We start from the raw sequence: 15,806 nt of genomic DNA, 5'->3' as shown, positions 1-15,806 counted from the left end.
AACACTATGCTATTTCTTTGGATGAGATAGGCAATAGCAATGAATAGTTGATAGGGGGATTGAATGATAACACTGATGGGGATTGAATGATAACACTGAAGTAAATGTTTTAGTATTTGATTATGACAATTTGACTTGGAGTGAAGTTGCACGAGTTTCTGGAGTTGGTGAAGAAGCCTACAATTTTAGATATCGAATTTCATCTTCTTCAAAAGAAGTAAGGGCAACTACACCAAAAGGAACTAAGAGAAGATCTTCTACAAGTCAACTTATTGATGAAGAGGAAGAAATCGGTATTGAGGAAACCGAAAAAGATTCAGCTATACAAATCTAAAACATCTAGTGATGATGATAACGATATGATTAAGATGATGAATATTTTGATGATTTAGATATTTGAAGTTTTTTTTAATTTGAATTATGTGTATAACGTATTTATTTGCTAGTGAATTTTATATTTACGTTATTGTTTAATATTTTATGGACTATAGTTTTGTTAGTGAAATATTTTGACAAAAATTCCCTTTATATGTTTGAATTGTAAAAATTTATGCCTAGAGCATCTTAAAGGTGTGTGCCTCACTTTGCATCGTGTGCCTTAGGTCTCATAGCACCTATGCGTTTTTTAGCACCTCACGTCTTAAATAACTATGCTTGCAAAGAGGAGTAGTCATATCAACCCTAAGCCAATTTTGTCATATTGGTACATATGCAGGTATGCTGCCAACAAACTTGATAAAAAAAATTGCAAAATTGTAAATAAAATAACATAATGCAACCATGTCATGCGCACTGAAAATAATAAATAAATAAACCTTGCATTAATAATTAGAAGTCGACTTACAGAACTATTTGTCAATATGATGGACTTTGTCTTCCTCAACAATGAACTCTTCTCTGTCAAATCCAATATGAATAGAAGAAAGAGTAAACAATTGGGAAAAAAACCACCAATAACAGGTTTAATAGCACTAAATAACTCTTGAAGAGAATAACTTGCCTTCATTGATCTCTTCTTTTTCCCAGCATACATCCAAGTAGCGCAAAGCTTTCCTGTATTTTCTAAGCGCCATCTTGTAATCTTGTTTCTGCAAGATTGAAAACAACAATCTTGAAGCAGCACATTAGAGCAATTAGAAGAATTGATATGCCCCATAAACTCCAAAGGTATCATAGAGTGTGGGACCGCCATACTAACAGGTAGTCAAGTTGGGTAAGGATCATGAAACATCCATTATAATATTCCAAATAAAACAAAAAAAGAAAACTGAGAAGGTTAATTTAGACATTCATTCTTAAACTAATAATAGTATAAAAACAAATAGCTCGTGAACAAGGCAGCAGCATCAAGTTCCACCTTGAAATAATTGTTTCCAAATATTTTGGCAGCCTCCACAGCATTCATCCACCAAGAAACCTCAGTTGGCTTGTCATCTACATCAATTGGCCAATCAGGGTACGAGTCGCCATCTTTGAAAAAATTTGTTACACCATCATCAGCATCCTCAGGAAGTTCTCCACAGTCCGTAATCACGACATCCATGGTAGGATAATCAGCATCACCAACAGGAGTGTGCTCAATTGAACGAACCACTCCCATGCCCTTAAGCACCTTCCCGAAAACAACATGTTTTCCATCTATATGAGATGTTCGAGTTGTAGTAATAAAGAATTGAGACCCGTTTGTGTTAGAACCAGAATTGGCCATTGAGAGCATTCCTTTTCTTTCATGTTTTATTATGAAATTTTCATCCTCAAACTTAAGTCCGTAAATGGATTCTCCTCCAGTTCCATCACCAGCAGATATATCTCCTCCTTGAATCATGAAACCCTTTATAATCCGATGAAAACATGATCCCTGAAATCAACAATAAAAATAAGAACGAGTTGAGTAATATGAATAATTTAAAAAAATAGTTATATTTTGGAATCAACAGGTAATTGATCTTTTCAAACTATAATACATTTCATACATGTAAAAAAAAACAATGTTTGGAAATTTTCAATAACGTATCTGTCACAACTTTTACTAAGACAAATAAGCAAACATCACATTAACTCCAACGCCATAGTGTCTATGAATTCTGAGTTTCTACCGAAGAAAAGAAAGATGGACCATACAATCACAAGCAAATAGTTTTGTATATGAAAAGTAAAATGAAGCAGAAGCTATCAACGTGACTTTTTGACTTTCCAAACATTCAACACCAAACCCTTTGATCCCACAACTCTCTGATGTCTCTAATCATAAAGTTCAACATGACAATCTAAGTAAACCTTGAAATATACCCACACTACGTCATGATAGTCAAACATGAAAAAAAGTTGTCATGGGGAATATGTTTCATGTAAACATGCAAATGTCTATTTTTATAATTGGAATTTTTATTATAATGGTATTTGGTTGCATTGATACAACTTTTGTAAAATCTATTCTTTTTGTTGTTCTCTAAGTTTTTATAAGTCTACAAGTCACGTTGTTAAATTTTTGGATCATAATAATATGGGATGGATGAATTAGTTTAACTTTCTTTTAAAGATGGGTTTTTTATGTCTACCGAGTAAGGCATATTACTTTATAATTATCCCCTTACTCTCTTCTTGGTATAATTCTTATAAGGGGAAAAAATTCCTTGATGTGTTTGGTCTATCTAGTGTAGCAGTGACTACTAATCATCCATTTCATTTTCCTCATTCACTGGATGTCGACAGTATTTAGTATCAGAGCCTAGGGCGGATGGCTAAATGTAATAGATCTGACCTCAATCTTCCAACGATCCATGAACATGATTTGCATTATGTAAAGATAGTGAAACTAAGTGGATAAGTTGTGCTTCTCCAAGAGCGCCTTGTATAATGGATCCAACCTCAATCTCCCAACGTCTCATGAACATGATTTGCATGATGTAAAGATAGTGAAACTACGTGGATAAGCTGAACATTGGGAATGTTGTTGCTTTGAATGTTCCGAAGCTTCAAGATCAAAATGTTAAAAAAAAATGGGGATAACCCCTTTCATGTTGCTACAAATAAATATGAAATGATAAAGAAGCTCTTTCCTGACAATGTACTAGAAGGTGAAATAAATTTCAATGAAAATTTAATTTCAAACTGAACATCCTTGATTTTAAAGTATAGAAGTCATCTACATCTTTTTATAGATTGGCTCAGCTCCACTGAGTCTCTTTGATTACAAGGATGTACCTAATGATCCTACTTGTTATCAAATTTACTAATAATGCTTCTATTTGGTGGGAACATCGTCGAAGAGTTCATGAAGGCAAGCTACTCAATAGAACATGATAGAAAATGAAGAAACATTATTACTGAAGAACTATTTGCAAATCACTAACCTCAGTGTTGTCCTCTGTTTTGTTGGAGAATGCACAAAGGAGTTCAATCAACTTATGATCAAATATAGCATTCCCAAGCCAATGGAATAAATAATAGTGTGATATCTTACATATTTAAGGCAAAAGAGGAGTTATGTCATCAATGCTCAACTTTTTTATTCTTAAAATGATATTCTTATGTTAGCTACAGATGTGGAGAAACAACTCAAGGCAAAAGAGGGCTCAACAGTTTATGAATGTTGGTGGGCCTCAATCTTGTGTTCATGGAAGAATTTCATAAAGCACAAAGTTCCCCAGCCCAAGACTACTTATCCTGATAAGCCTGATAAGCCCACCACAATCAAGAGATATATATGGGCATCCATGGAATGTTTAAATGCAAAAGCTATGGTTATACTATTTCATATTATTCAAAAAGAAAAAAAAAATGTGACTTCAAAGTATGATGGAAGATTTAAGTGGATAATCTCACGTATGGTCATATTTGTGAAACTTTTTTTGCTCATCAAGCTTTGAAAACTTCTCTAATTCAAGATGATAATGATTGTCTTCCCAACAACATTTTCCATACTAGATTTATTTCTCATGGCAAAGTTTATGGTAGTATCAATGATGGAGAAAGTTGTAAGAATATGCAGCTCAAATTATGATAGAGAAATTATGCTCAAGGAGGCGGAGCAGCCTAAACCCTATAAATTTTTCTTGGCTTCAAAAGGTCAAAGAACTAAAAGTCAATAAACATTGTCTCCTTGATTTTCCATTCACATTCATTACAAAAAATAAAGTATGGCATGACATACTTTATGCATGATCAAAAGAAAGGATACCGACTCTTTTGTTAAAGATGGAATAAAGATAACCCTAGACTCTTTCAAACTTATGTAACCCCAAATCTTATAAAGAATAGGATAGTTGATTTCTTTTAAAATTTTGATTTGTTATGAAATCAGAAGGCTCTAGGAAGGCTTATGTTATTTCTTATTTGAAGAAATGGATCAAATTTTTTCAAGTGTATATTTTTTCGAATAAGCACAAGCAAGTGTTCTAAATCAAGTGGTGAATAATTCTTGGTAAAAACATGATTTGTTTACCACTATGCAAGTGAAGTAGTGGATTTGTCACATTCAAAGAATTGTATGATGGTGATACTATAAATTTTGAAAGTAAGCCGTCCTTCTCAAACATCTAAAAAAGCGGCAATAGGGAATATTTTGCATGCAGAAATACAAGCATGCTTGTTCTGATAGCTAGAATTTTTTATTGTTTTGAAATGAGTATTTGAGTTGCATAGGCACCCGTTTTCTTAATCATTATATCTTTTTATACTCTCTAAATTTGCCTATGTATATAACAATCTCATTGTAGATCTTTCAAATGATGACAGTTTGGAATAAATGAATTAGCATTTTTTTTAAAGATGAATTTCTTTGTATGTTTAGAGTAAGTTGGATTCCTTCTCAATCTCTCGAAGGTGGATTCCTTCATGATTCCCCCCTTTCTCTCTTATTGTTGAACTGCTTTATGAAGAAAGCTTCTCCTTGGTGCGGTTGGACTCTCAGGTTTTTTGGGCAAGAATTGATGAGTTTTAAATGAAATAATATTCAAATATTCATGTTGTTGTACACCCACAAACAGAAACTACTTGCCAAATCATAAATATATATGCCTATTTTTGAAACCTAAAATAAAAATAGGCAGAATGTGAAGCTAAAGAATAATCCTAGAGTTGTATAAAAGATGGTGAGAAGACAAATAGCAAGAGTCAAATTCTGTCTTTCCTTTGTTGTATACATAGAATTTAGTTGAAAGAATCCTTCAGCTGTTTTACCACCTCTTATAATAGAGTTAACATACATGGAAGATATTTAAATTTGGTAATAGTTAACTAAAGCCTCAGCGATCTTGATCAAAAACTTAGGCGACAACATTATCTTCAGTTTGAAAAGGATGAGGTGATTCACACGGAAATTCGCTTTACTATACATCCGTAGATTTACATCCCTGATGCAACCAGATATGAAACTCGATAAGAAGAATAAAGCAAAAAAAAAAAAAAAAAAGGAAAAGATCGGGCCAAAAATAAACAAAATCGACCAAGTCTTCGAATATCAACCAAATGCCAAGCCTACGGTCCACCCGGTCGAACTTCAAACAAAAAGACAACAATATCCCCACCAAAACCCAGAAAAACAGTTGACAAATACGACATATATGTCAACTCCAAGGGCAAACAAGACAGAGCAAGACAAATGGAAGCAGGTAGCGGTAGACTGCCTACAGATAGGTCAGAAGGCGACGACAAAGGCGGCAGCACTCACCTTGAAGTGGAGCGGAACGCCTGTGTTGGGACCGATGCCCCTCTCCCCGGTGCATAGCGCCCTAAAGTTCTCCGCCGTCCTCGGAACCACGTCGGCGAAGAGCTCCACCACGATCCGCCCCTCCATCTCCCCGCCGATGCTGACGTCCATGTAACACCGAGGATTCCTCTTCCCCTCCGCCGTCGCCGAGGAGTCCGCATCGCGCCTCTCCGTCTCCATCCTGACCCAAGAAACCCTAACCTTACCTTCACTCCTAATCCTCCTCCTCTCGCGAGAAATGGCCGCTCCCTTTACTCAATTCAAACTCACTCGTTAAAAGGCTTTGAAACACACACACACACACAAAATAGAGGTGCGGTCCTTTTAACTGCATGAACTAAATATGGGGCATGTGTACTGCTTGGTAATTATTATGATTATCTTGGGGCAGGTGGTCCCCATGTGGGGACCTTAGCGGAATGGCCTGCGCAAAGAGCCTGCAACAGATTTCTTTAGCCTGGCTTCTTCTGGAATCATCCATGCATTTTGACGTTTCAATTTATTTATTTTTTTTTTAATTTATTTTGTTGTCGCTCTGTTTTTGGTGGAATTAAATTGCGGTAGATTTTAATTTATGTTCTGAGCAGGCAAAGCTTGTGAAAAGCGCTGCAATTTGTCCTAGTCAGGAAGGAAGGCCAGCAACGTAGCGAGCGGTTGGTTGATTGTGCCCCCGTTTCAGTGGTGCGTGCAGCGAGCAGATAAGCAAACTGTTAACAATGTCTGAGCAGCGAGCAGATTGAAGGATCTGTAAGCTGCTACAATTATTATAGCAGTTGAATCGCATTGATTTCATAGTTAGAATAACATTGATTTCATAATTACTATAACAGTGAATTAATTATTATAGTTTAGTAACGAGCAGATTCAAGATGGAAAAGATGAATATATTCATCCCAACGACCCCGTCAACCTGTCTTAAGATCAACACGGAAGAGATAAATCACGAATGATTATTAATTTTTAAAATAATAACTAACATATAAAAAAGATATTTACTTCAACTTTATCGAGATTCGAATCCTAAATTATCGAGATTCAAATCCTAAATTTTATGACGACAACACCTTATGGACCAACGATTAGACCGTCCCAAGAAAACGTAACGAGCAAATTCAAGGCCTAAACTAACGTTATACCAACTAAATTAACTGCTTAATATTTGTGAACGTTCGAAAATTTGACAAGAAATTTAGAAGAAAAAAAATAACAATAGTAAACAGTAGTAAAAGGCCCTTCTGATAAAAAAAACTCAAAATAAGATGCCCTTTTATTTTCAAATACAAAAGCAATTTTTTTTCAAATAAATCTAATCTATTCCACTTCGTAATAAAAAAAACGTAGCTTTCATATTATGAGAACCTATATTGAATCCTGAAAATAAACACAAAAAAAACAAATGTTAGTTGAAACTTAGAACATCAACAAACATGAAGAAATAGCCTTTCTAAATACATGATCTACCACAAACACGGACAAGTCAACCACTTCAAATTAACCAGAGTATGCATTTCAATAGAATATAAGGAAAGAGACTTAGTTATCAGATAAGCACCAAAGTTCCAAGAAACTGAACTCCACGTACCAATAAAATTCCATGATTCCTCACTCCAACTACAGAATTAAGAAACAGCCTACGACATGATGTCTAGGGTAACACCAGATAGTCAAGAAGACTAGGTCATTCTCTGAACAGCTTCCTTTGCTAGCAGCTTCTCTTTGGCCTTTGCTTTAGCCTGGGATTTGGAGCCCATGACTCCACCACCCCACTTCCTCCTGATCTCATCAAATTTGTCGTTGAAGTTGGCCTGAAGAAACTAAAAGTCAGTATAGGCGTTCTACAATGCATACAGCTATCACAATCAGGTAAATTTCAACTATTCTATTCACCTTGATAGCTTCAAGGATTTTGCTAAATTCCAATTTGTCTTCGTTCTTAACAGTAGTCAGACACAAAACTGATGCAGTTTTCTTATGGACGATCTGTCGACAAATTGATATATTAGGATCAAAAACAAATAAAGTTTAGTAGATTGTCAAGAGTACAGAGAAGATACTAACCGCTCCAAGACGGGATTTCCCTTTGATAATACAGTAGGGAATTTCCATCTTCCTGCACAAGGCAGGCAACCAAACAACAAGCTCAATTGGGTCCACATCATGCGCGATCACAACCAACTGGGCCTTGTTCTATGATATATAAGTTGAAGATCACATCAGTTAACATTCTAAATAAAAATTACATATTGTTTATCTAGTACTGAAGTTAGGGAGAATAGTGAAGATAGATAAATACCTGTTCGATAAGGTAAGTGACATGATTGAGCCCATACTTCACGACAATTGGTTTCTTCGACTCAACAGTCTTTCCCTCTGCCTCAGCTTGTGCCCTCATAAGAAGCCTTTCCTTCTTTGCAGCTCGATCTTCAGGCCTGTACTTCAAAAGCAATTTAAAAAGATTTCTCGCTGCAGAACAAAAATGATTCAAGTATTAGATCGATCAGTCCTCTTTTTGAGTGAAACCCAATCTAAAACATAATAAATCATAAAGCTAACACGTAAGTCAAGTAGTCTACAAAATAAACTGACAGTACAAAAAATATTCAGCATAACACTTGAATATAAGATGGAGACCCACTAGAAATATAAGTAATGCTCTAATATATAAACAGACACGTATAATTTTTTTCCACTGGCAGATAGAAATATGAGAAGCAGCCCAAGAGTTTTTAATGGAACAAAGATAGATTCAGAAAAGGAAAAGTATATTATGAGTTTTACTAAATTAAAAATAATTCATCTTACATGTGCTAGAACTAAGATGTACAAAGGCAAAGAAAGAAAACAGTGCTTTCCATAGCAAAGAAGACCTTCAAATGATCTGATTTTTTTTGTCATTTTTCAGCATAAATAATCAAGCTTCCTCATGTGTGTCTATATCATCCATAAATTGATTAGTATATACATATGTTGTACTTTATACCAATTTTTTCAGATCATAACATTTCAAACTTGACAAAAATATAGTATGGTTTAGATTTTCAGTGACATTAAATAGTCTATACCAGATAAACTATAGTCAATTAATTGTTAACTTGAGAAGATTTTGACATTTTTCTTCTTAATAAGAGCAAAAGCTATGAAACCTTAAAGCGTGTTTGGTTCAAGTTATCGTTCATAACCTTGGTTATGTGATTGCCTGATAATCACATAACCAATTATATAACCTTAATATTATTTGATTCAAATTAAATTATGCAACAACCTAGTTTTACATTTTACTGATTTATCCTTGCTTACTCTTCTTCTTCTCTTCTGATTTACCATTATTGGTGCCGCCATGGCATCGCTGTCATCACCTTCACCTACCGGCGGATTCATCTTCCTCGATGCACAATCAATCCACCACGTCCTTCCCCTCTCTTTCCTATCTCCTTTGGCTTCTCCATCTCAGCAGGCAGAGCCATGACAGCGCCCCGCTGAAGGAGGGAGAGAAGATTTGCAGGAGGCAGTAGATCCTAAGAGTTAACGAAGCCACCATGTCCTCCTCGCCGCCTCTTGCTTCCTCACCAGCTTCACCAACAGCTTCCTCCTCACTGCTCCTCTCGCTTCGCCGCCTCATCCAAGGGAGGGAGGGAAGATGGAGGAAGTGGGTGACGTGACGAGGGAGGATGAAGAGGGGCAAACAAAAAATCAAAAGGTAATTTTGGAAAATAAAAAATAAAAAATAATTTGTTAACCCTGGAATTGTGAAAACTTAAAGTTTTTTGATTCCGGATTGTATTCCCAAATTGCTAACATGGCGGGAATCGCTCATGATCAGAAATCGCTCATTACCTAAACCAAACAATGTTTTTGTTGATAACCAACCAAGGATATCAATGATAACCCCGAACCAAACACCCCCTTAATGTGATCCATGAAGAAGGCGGATGAGGAGGACAAGAACACAGAAGAGCAACTGTCTTGTGTCCAAAAGTACAAGGTGCGAAGCACAATCTTGGGACTTGGGAAGGATTAATAAAAAAAATCAAAATTTAGCAAATTTTACTAGCCAGGATTAAATTGGATTATTTATAAAATTTTAGTGAAAAATAAACAAAACAAGACGTATCATAAAATACCCAAAGACAGGATCAAAAACAGAAATATTGTCATTGTCAACTTTTTCATCTCCGCCCTCAATCCCATCATATTATCTATCTTTATTTCCCTCATGAAATCGAATTGTGTGAAAGTCACACTTGCAACCCAATCATTACCTTGACCCGAAAAACATAGGGTTCATCACCATCATGAAGAACATCCCCAAACACCACCAAAATTCAAACCCTGTTGTTATTGCTGTTGACTGCCCAACCATAATGAGTCATGCAGAATTGACAATTGAAACTCTCAGTCATTGAAAGACAAGTGTAGATGGACTGGAAGATAAGCAAAAATGCATGCATCATTGGGGATTGAGAGTCATAAATTAGCGTATTTAATCATAACTTTTTTTAAAAAATAGTTTTTGAGTTGGTAGGTGATGTAGCTATATTACCTAAGTTGGTGTTGTACACATCAATGTCACTTCAATGAATTAATCACAGATGGATGGAAATGGGTGATAGGTTTGTTAGTGTGGTCTAAAGCATGTTATATATTTTAAAAGTTTGAAATATTGTAATGGTTTTGGAAAATTCACTCAAAGCATACAATAGATTCAGATATTAACCCTCTGCAATTTCATGATTACCAAAGGCACATGCTAACCAACTTACTAATACAAACATATAGTACATTGATAAGGTATTAAAAGTTGACACAAGTTGATCCGCACAATGACATTTAACATTTAACATACTCTAGTAATCAACGTGGCTACCTACACTGCATAGGCAATTTGATCAAACAAATTACACGATTGAGCATATCTATAGTTGTCTAAGCAATAAATATCAGTTAGCCAGCAGAAAATAGCGAAATGTAAAACAAACAAACATCTTCATAGTTTTTTTAACTACCAAAGTAGCCAGATAACTATTTCTTGTAAGGGCACAAACATAAACCCAGGGAAGGAATGATGTTTAACAAATTGATCTGACGTACTTTAGCATAAAAGGAAGTTCGCAGAATGTATGCATAGCAGTAAAAAATAGATATAACGCATTAGCAACGAGAGTGAATTTCAAATCACCGAGGTTGCTATCCAAAGTCCGCGTGAACTGGTTCAGAGCCGGAGGAACCTTCAACCGCTGCTTCAGTATCCTTTTCTGCCTCTGGATCCTGACAACCTTCGGCCATTTCACGAACCTTTTCAGATCCTTCTTCGGTGGTATTGCTCCTCCGATTCCAAACTGTTTCGGACGCTTCTCAAACAGAGGATTCACAACCTTCTCCTGTTGTCCAAACACCACTAATCAGCACCAAAATCCAAATTTCAAACAACACACAGTGCATGACGGTTAACAAAAATGGGAATTTACATGTTTCTTCTTCGCAGGAACAGACACCTTCTCACCTCTTTTTGGGGCCTATAACACGAACAATCACACAAAGGGAGTTCATTAATCTCAAAAACAAAACCAAAAGAATCCAAGCAGAAAAAGGAGGACGACAACAAACCATTTCCTCTCGGCTTTGCAGTAGAGACGGCGTCGAGGAGCGGCAGAGACGGCGATCCTCTTATAGAGCTAGGGTTTATGTTCGAGTCACGTGCAATGAATACTTTTTAAAGGGCGAGATGTTTCGGAAGGAAAGACAAAAGCCCAAAAGCCTGTGTCCAATAATATTTAAGGAAGCCCAATAACTCTCTTTGTTTACTTGGAAGGATAGTAGAGGAAAGGGGTGGGGTGAATCATCAGTTAATCGTCATCAAACGGACCACGCCATTTAAATCAAACCCGAGCAAACCGAGGTGGATGACAACAAACTATTTTTTCCTTAAGATTACTGGACGTCCTCTCGGACGATATAATGATTAGCATGTGATGTTATTGATCCGGTGGTAAGGATCGGGGGTTAATTATATAGAAGAGTCAAAGTTTTAGTTGAGTAGGGCGAAAGTCATCTGGTCGATCGGCCGGAGTAGTTGGCGAGCCGACATGAAGACAGCTCGACCTCGGGTCGAGCTTCCGACGCTCACAAGCTCCCTTATAGAGGAGTCGTTTTGCCAAGTGGTCGAGCCGCTCGGCCGAACTACAGAACAACTAGCTGGTGCCCTGTCCGAGCATGTGACCGAGCGTCCGTCTCGCTTGGACCGAGGGCCTGGGAGTCCGAGCAACTAGCCCATCCGGGCCACGTAATGACAAAAGGCTTAGAAGAAGACGAAAGGGACAGTTTGTGATATCATTCTCGAGACACCTGCCGCTGACAAACAACATGGTCGGCGGCCGAGCCGTACCAAGGATCGTATAAGGGAAGTTTCCGCTGCCGTGACAGAGATATGCTCGGGCAGTTGCGGTATGGTGTCAGACACGCTTTTCTGACACAGTCATTCTGAGGTATGCTTTTGAGGAACGTGCATGTCTTGAGAAGCGTGCACGCGCCTCTCCAGGGTCCTATATAAAGACCCTAGACTTCGACGGAGGTATGATTTTTTCTCCCATCTACTGTAGCCACAGTCGTTATTTTGTCTCTACTTCATCTCGTCGTTGTCTGACTTGAGCATCGGAGGGTCGTCAATGGGAATCCCTTCTCGTCTCGACTTTGTTGCAGGTTCACCAGAGGTCCACATCATCGTGTAGATCACCCGAAGGTAGTAGGAAGCGCACGCCCCCAGCTTTCATCGACTCAGCGCACGGATAAGATCAATTATAAATTTATGATTTAAAACCTAGATAAATGTCTTTTTCATGTATTAATCATTATTCTAATGACTAATAATAATATATGATTTATCAATCCTAAATGGTACAGATGGTAATTACATTAGAGGTTCCATGTGAGATTTTAAGATCAATATTCAACGATGAAATATGTATTAAGTTCATGACCTCCTTCGTACATGGGTCATTGCATCAAGGCCACAGCCCCCACATGAGTTATCTCTCTATATATAGTTGTGGGATCAATCGTGTGAAATACTTACAGTCAGCAGCGTGTGTGATATTTTTCCATATGCCATGTATAAGGAGAACTGACTAAACAGTTTGAAAATAATACTTTGTATATGTTTTGAAAAAAAAAAAGAGAAAGTTGCGGTACAAATTTTATTAGTAGTATTATATAAGTTATTGCTTGTTATATTTATGTAAATATAGTACGTATATATATAGTACACAGAATTTTGATATACAGCTGTATTTACAAAAATACATATTTTATATTTAATAATAATAATATACAGATCTAATTAGAATCCTTATAATATAAATAGATATATGTACATGAGAAGTAGGAGCAAAATAGTTTCATCATGGCATTCATGTGCCTGATTTACTTGTCATTGATCTTCTCTCTTTTGCTTTGTTCAATTGAAGGAAGAAACATTCCATTAACCGAGGAAGAAGACCTGGAGTTAGACAAAGAACTCCAAAGTCTCAACAAACCCCCTGTCAAAATCATCAAGCAGGTGTCAGTCTTATTCACTTTGATATTATTATTTGTCAAATTAATGATAATTTTTTCTCTCTATATATATGTTTACTTCGTTGCAGTCCTTCAGTGGAGATCTTTTTGACTGTATCGAAAAGGACAAGCAACCTGCATTCGATCATCCTGCGTTGAAAAACCATAAGCTACAGGTATATATAACAAATAGATTTTTTAAACTATCCAACAAATAGATTTATTTTATTATGTTTACAGATACGGCCAAGTTTTCAAACGAAGAATAATGTAACTATGGATGAAAATTTTAAATCACTTCTAGATCCAGGCTTCAACGATACTTGTCCTCCGGGAACTGTTCTCATTAGGCGAACTCGAAAAGAAGATCTGATCATATCGAAAGAACTAACCAAATACTTTAGAAACTATGGCTCCGGATATCGTGTTCGTGATGATTCTGTGGGCCAGAATTATGTAAGTTCCAAAAACTCACAAATATCTTTCCTTACAATTAAATCGAATAATCATCCTGTTGTATCCGTGGGTGAAGTATGCAATAGTTCGGAGCAAGAAAAGTAGTTTCTATGGCTTTCGATCAAAGATCTCTACGTGGGCACTACCAAATGTGGGGTCAGATCAAGTCTCTGCCAGTCAAGTATGGATTATGGGAGACATCGATGGTCCTGATGGAAGCCTGAATGCTATTCAATCAGGATGGCACGTAAGTTACCTTGATGCATTCATATGCATACATATTTCTGATCGTAAAATCAATTTGTTGATGATGTGTTTTCTTATTAATTATTTCAGGTTCATCCCCAAATATATAACGATACGTTCACTCGTTTTTTCATTTATTGGACAGTAAGTATACTCTAAATTAAAACAACTAAACTGCGTTTTAGGTGCTTGACTAATTACCTTACATATGATAATGTATATATATATTCAGACTAACGGTTACCGGACGGGCTGCATGAACTTAAATTGCAAAGGGTTCGTGCAAGTTTCAGCAAACTATGCACCTGGATATGCCTTCCCCAAAGTTTCTCTGTACCGTGGCAAACCAGAATACTTAGACCTACTCATAGCAAAGGTAGTATTATTTGTTTAATTATATAGCTAGTATTTTTGTAAGTAATTATTTAAACATGTTAATGAATGGATTGCAGGATCCTAAAAGTGGTAACTGGTGGTTGACTCTTCCGAGTGGGGGGCTAACTGGGAGTGTAGATATTGGATATTGGCCGAAGGAGCTTTTCCCGAATTTAGAGATTTCGTCATATATAGACTTTGGAGGTCAAGTTTATACGCCCACCAATGTAGCGTCTCCTCCCATGGGGAGTGGTAGTTTTCCCGAAGAAGGGTTTGGCAGAGCCAGCCATTTTATGCAAGCGCAGTTCATTGGGACAGACCACCAAGCTTTCACTCCGAGTGAGGGCTCAGTGTATACAGAGAATGACTCGCTGGACAATTACTATAAAGTTTCTGGGGATCCTCCAGAAACTGGTGATTTCAATGTTTATTATGGCGGACCGGGTGGGTTGGTTGCTGCTACTGGGTAGTATACTGATTGTGTTTATCACTGATATAATTGCAATTCATCTCTTTATCGAATAAGAAAGGAAAGGTGTTGGTGGTGACTTTGTTCTATCATTCTTCATGGACAATTTTGTATCTCCATAATCTCTATTTTAAGTAGAATTTATGTACTTGTAGATGAACCAAGTTAGAATTTAAATAAAAAATATGGCCATCTACAGAAAGTAATTATAAAAAGGGGTAAATGGTTAAAAAAGTCAGATGTTTCAGGGCTGTAAATAGACCAAATGCGAGATTTAGGGTTACAATCTCTTCCAGCGCACCACAACCGCAAGAGGTTCTTCGTCCTCAAGCAACGATCCAATCCTCCACTTAACTTTTAGGCGTAATTGCTCTTGTTAATTGTTGGAGTTTTCTATTCATTTTCCCTGCTCTTAGTTGTTACATTTGAGTTTGGTACTTTAGCTTCATTTAATTAATTCCTGTTTATAATGTGTTTGATGAAATGCTTCTTACAATAGTGTTGCTTTAGTCATGCAATTTTCTTTTATTTAAATTCCTGCAATATTTTCTTTATGTGTTTCAAGTTGGTTAAGCTTGTTAGTTGGTTGTGGATCATTTCTCTATTGATTTCATTGTGGTCATGGATTAGTTTCATTTCCTTTGTCAAGACCTTGGTCAGGTGCTTAGGTTCTCATTAAGTGCAATTGCACTGGAATTGATCTTAGGATTTAATTGAACCCCCAAAATCCCACGGAAACCTTGTCTAGAAATTAATATTCACCATTATGTTCTTCGAGAGATGATCCGAGCAATACCTTTGTGTTACACTAATGTAGCAAGGTTCAATAATTAAATTGCAAACATGCACGACATAGAAAGCAGTTATCAGGTGTATTGACTGTAGGTTTGGACAGGCCAACTAGAGAGGATGAATAACTCTGTAATTAAAATTTAACACTTGTCTTGTTACCCAATTTAGCAAGGATAAACACACATTAATTAAATAATATAAAAGACATAA

The 15,806-nt window shown here is 36.5% G+C and overlaps 3 protein-coding genes across 9 annotated transcripts in view; 1 reads left to right on the top strand and 2 right to left on the bottom strand.

The window, feature by feature from the left end:
• Positions 1-6,030, bottom strand: part of LOC121998447 (peptidyl-prolyl cis-trans isomerase CYP40-like) — a 46,145-nt gene extending 40,115 nt beyond the window's left edge. For 2 of the 7 annotated variants that reach the window (XR_006116500.1, XM_042553385.1), the window contains exons 1-4: positions 5,672-6,028; positions 1,358-1,858; positions 1,001-1,088; positions 845-897 (exon numbers count right to left, since the gene is read on the bottom strand). Coding sequence is in view for 5 of the 7 variants with exons in the window: in XM_042553385.1 (XP_042409319.1) it covers positions 845-897; positions 1,001-1,088; positions 1,358-1,858; positions 5,672-5,890 (861 nt within the window). In the remaining 2 variants the exon portion in view is untranslated. Of the gene's footprint in view, positions 1-844; positions 898-1,000; positions 1,089-1,357; positions 1,859-3,353; positions 5,364-5,671 lie in introns of those variants that run through there. The other 5 variants (XM_042553384.1, XM_042553383.1, XR_006116499.1 and 2 more) reach the window with 4 other exon arrangements.
• A 1,165-nt stretch (positions 6,031-7,195) lies between these two features.
• LOC121998443 (60S ribosomal protein L7a-2-like) lies at positions 7,196-11,430 on the bottom strand. Its single transcript, XM_042553377.1, has 7 exons — positions 11,315-11,430; positions 11,176-11,223; positions 10,887-11,088; positions 8,004-8,173; positions 7,769-7,897; positions 7,598-7,690; positions 7,196-7,515 (listed from the first exon to the last, which is right to left on the bottom strand). The coding sequence occupies exons 1-7, from the start codon at positions 11,315-11,317 to the stop codon at positions 7,384-7,386; spliced, it is 777 nt and encodes a 258-aa protein (XP_042409311.1). The 5' UTR covers positions 11,318-11,430; the 3' UTR covers positions 7,196-7,383.
• A 942-nt stretch (positions 11,431-12,372) lies between these two features.
• On the top strand, positions 12,373-14,805 carry LOC121995419. The gene is made up of 8 exons (XM_042549164.1): positions 12,373-12,406; positions 13,171-13,262; positions 13,348-13,434; positions 13,499-13,714; positions 13,791-13,961; positions 14,051-14,104; positions 14,193-14,336; positions 14,413-14,805. The coding sequence occupies exons 1-8, from the start codon at positions 12,373-12,375 to the stop codon at positions 14,803-14,805; spliced, it is 1,191 nt and encodes a 396-aa protein (XP_042405098.1).
• Positions 14,806-15,806: the final 1,001 nt, after the last annotated feature.

Source organism: Zingiber officinale, chromosome 6A (genome assembly GCF_018446385.1).
Source record: "Zingiber officinale cultivar Zhangliang chromosome 6A, Zo_v1.1, whole genome shotgun sequence".
In the NCBI taxonomy this organism is placed as follows: Eukaryota; Viridiplantae; Streptophyta; class Magnoliopsida; order Zingiberales; family Zingiberaceae; genus Zingiber; species Zingiber officinale.
Note: the sequence above shows the minus strand (reverse complement) of the source record. Positions and strands in the feature narration are given on the sequence as shown.

Bases quoted from the DNA above. Each gene is read 5' to 3' on its own strand.
- LOC121998443 (XM_042553377.1), bottom strand. The intron at 11,089-11,175 runs GTAAATTCCCAT...TTTGGACAACAG, and splicing joins TTCCTGCGAAGAAGAAACAT to GAGAAGGTTGTGAATCCTCT. The intron at 8,174-10,886 runs GTGATTTGAAAT...TTTGTTCTGCAG, and splicing joins GACTTTGGATAGCAACCTCG to CGAGAAATCTTTTTAAATTG.
- LOC121995419 (XM_042549164.1), top strand. From the start codon at position 12,373: ATGGGAATCCCTTCTCGTCTCGACTTTGTTGCAG. The intron at 13,962-14,050 runs GTAAGTTACCTT...TAATTATTTCAG, and splicing joins CTATTCAATCAGGATGGCAC to GTTCATCCCCAAATATATAA. The intron at 14,105-14,192 runs GTAAGTATACTC...ATATATATTCAG, and splicing joins GTTTTTTCATTTATTGGACA to ACTAACGGTTACCGGACGGG.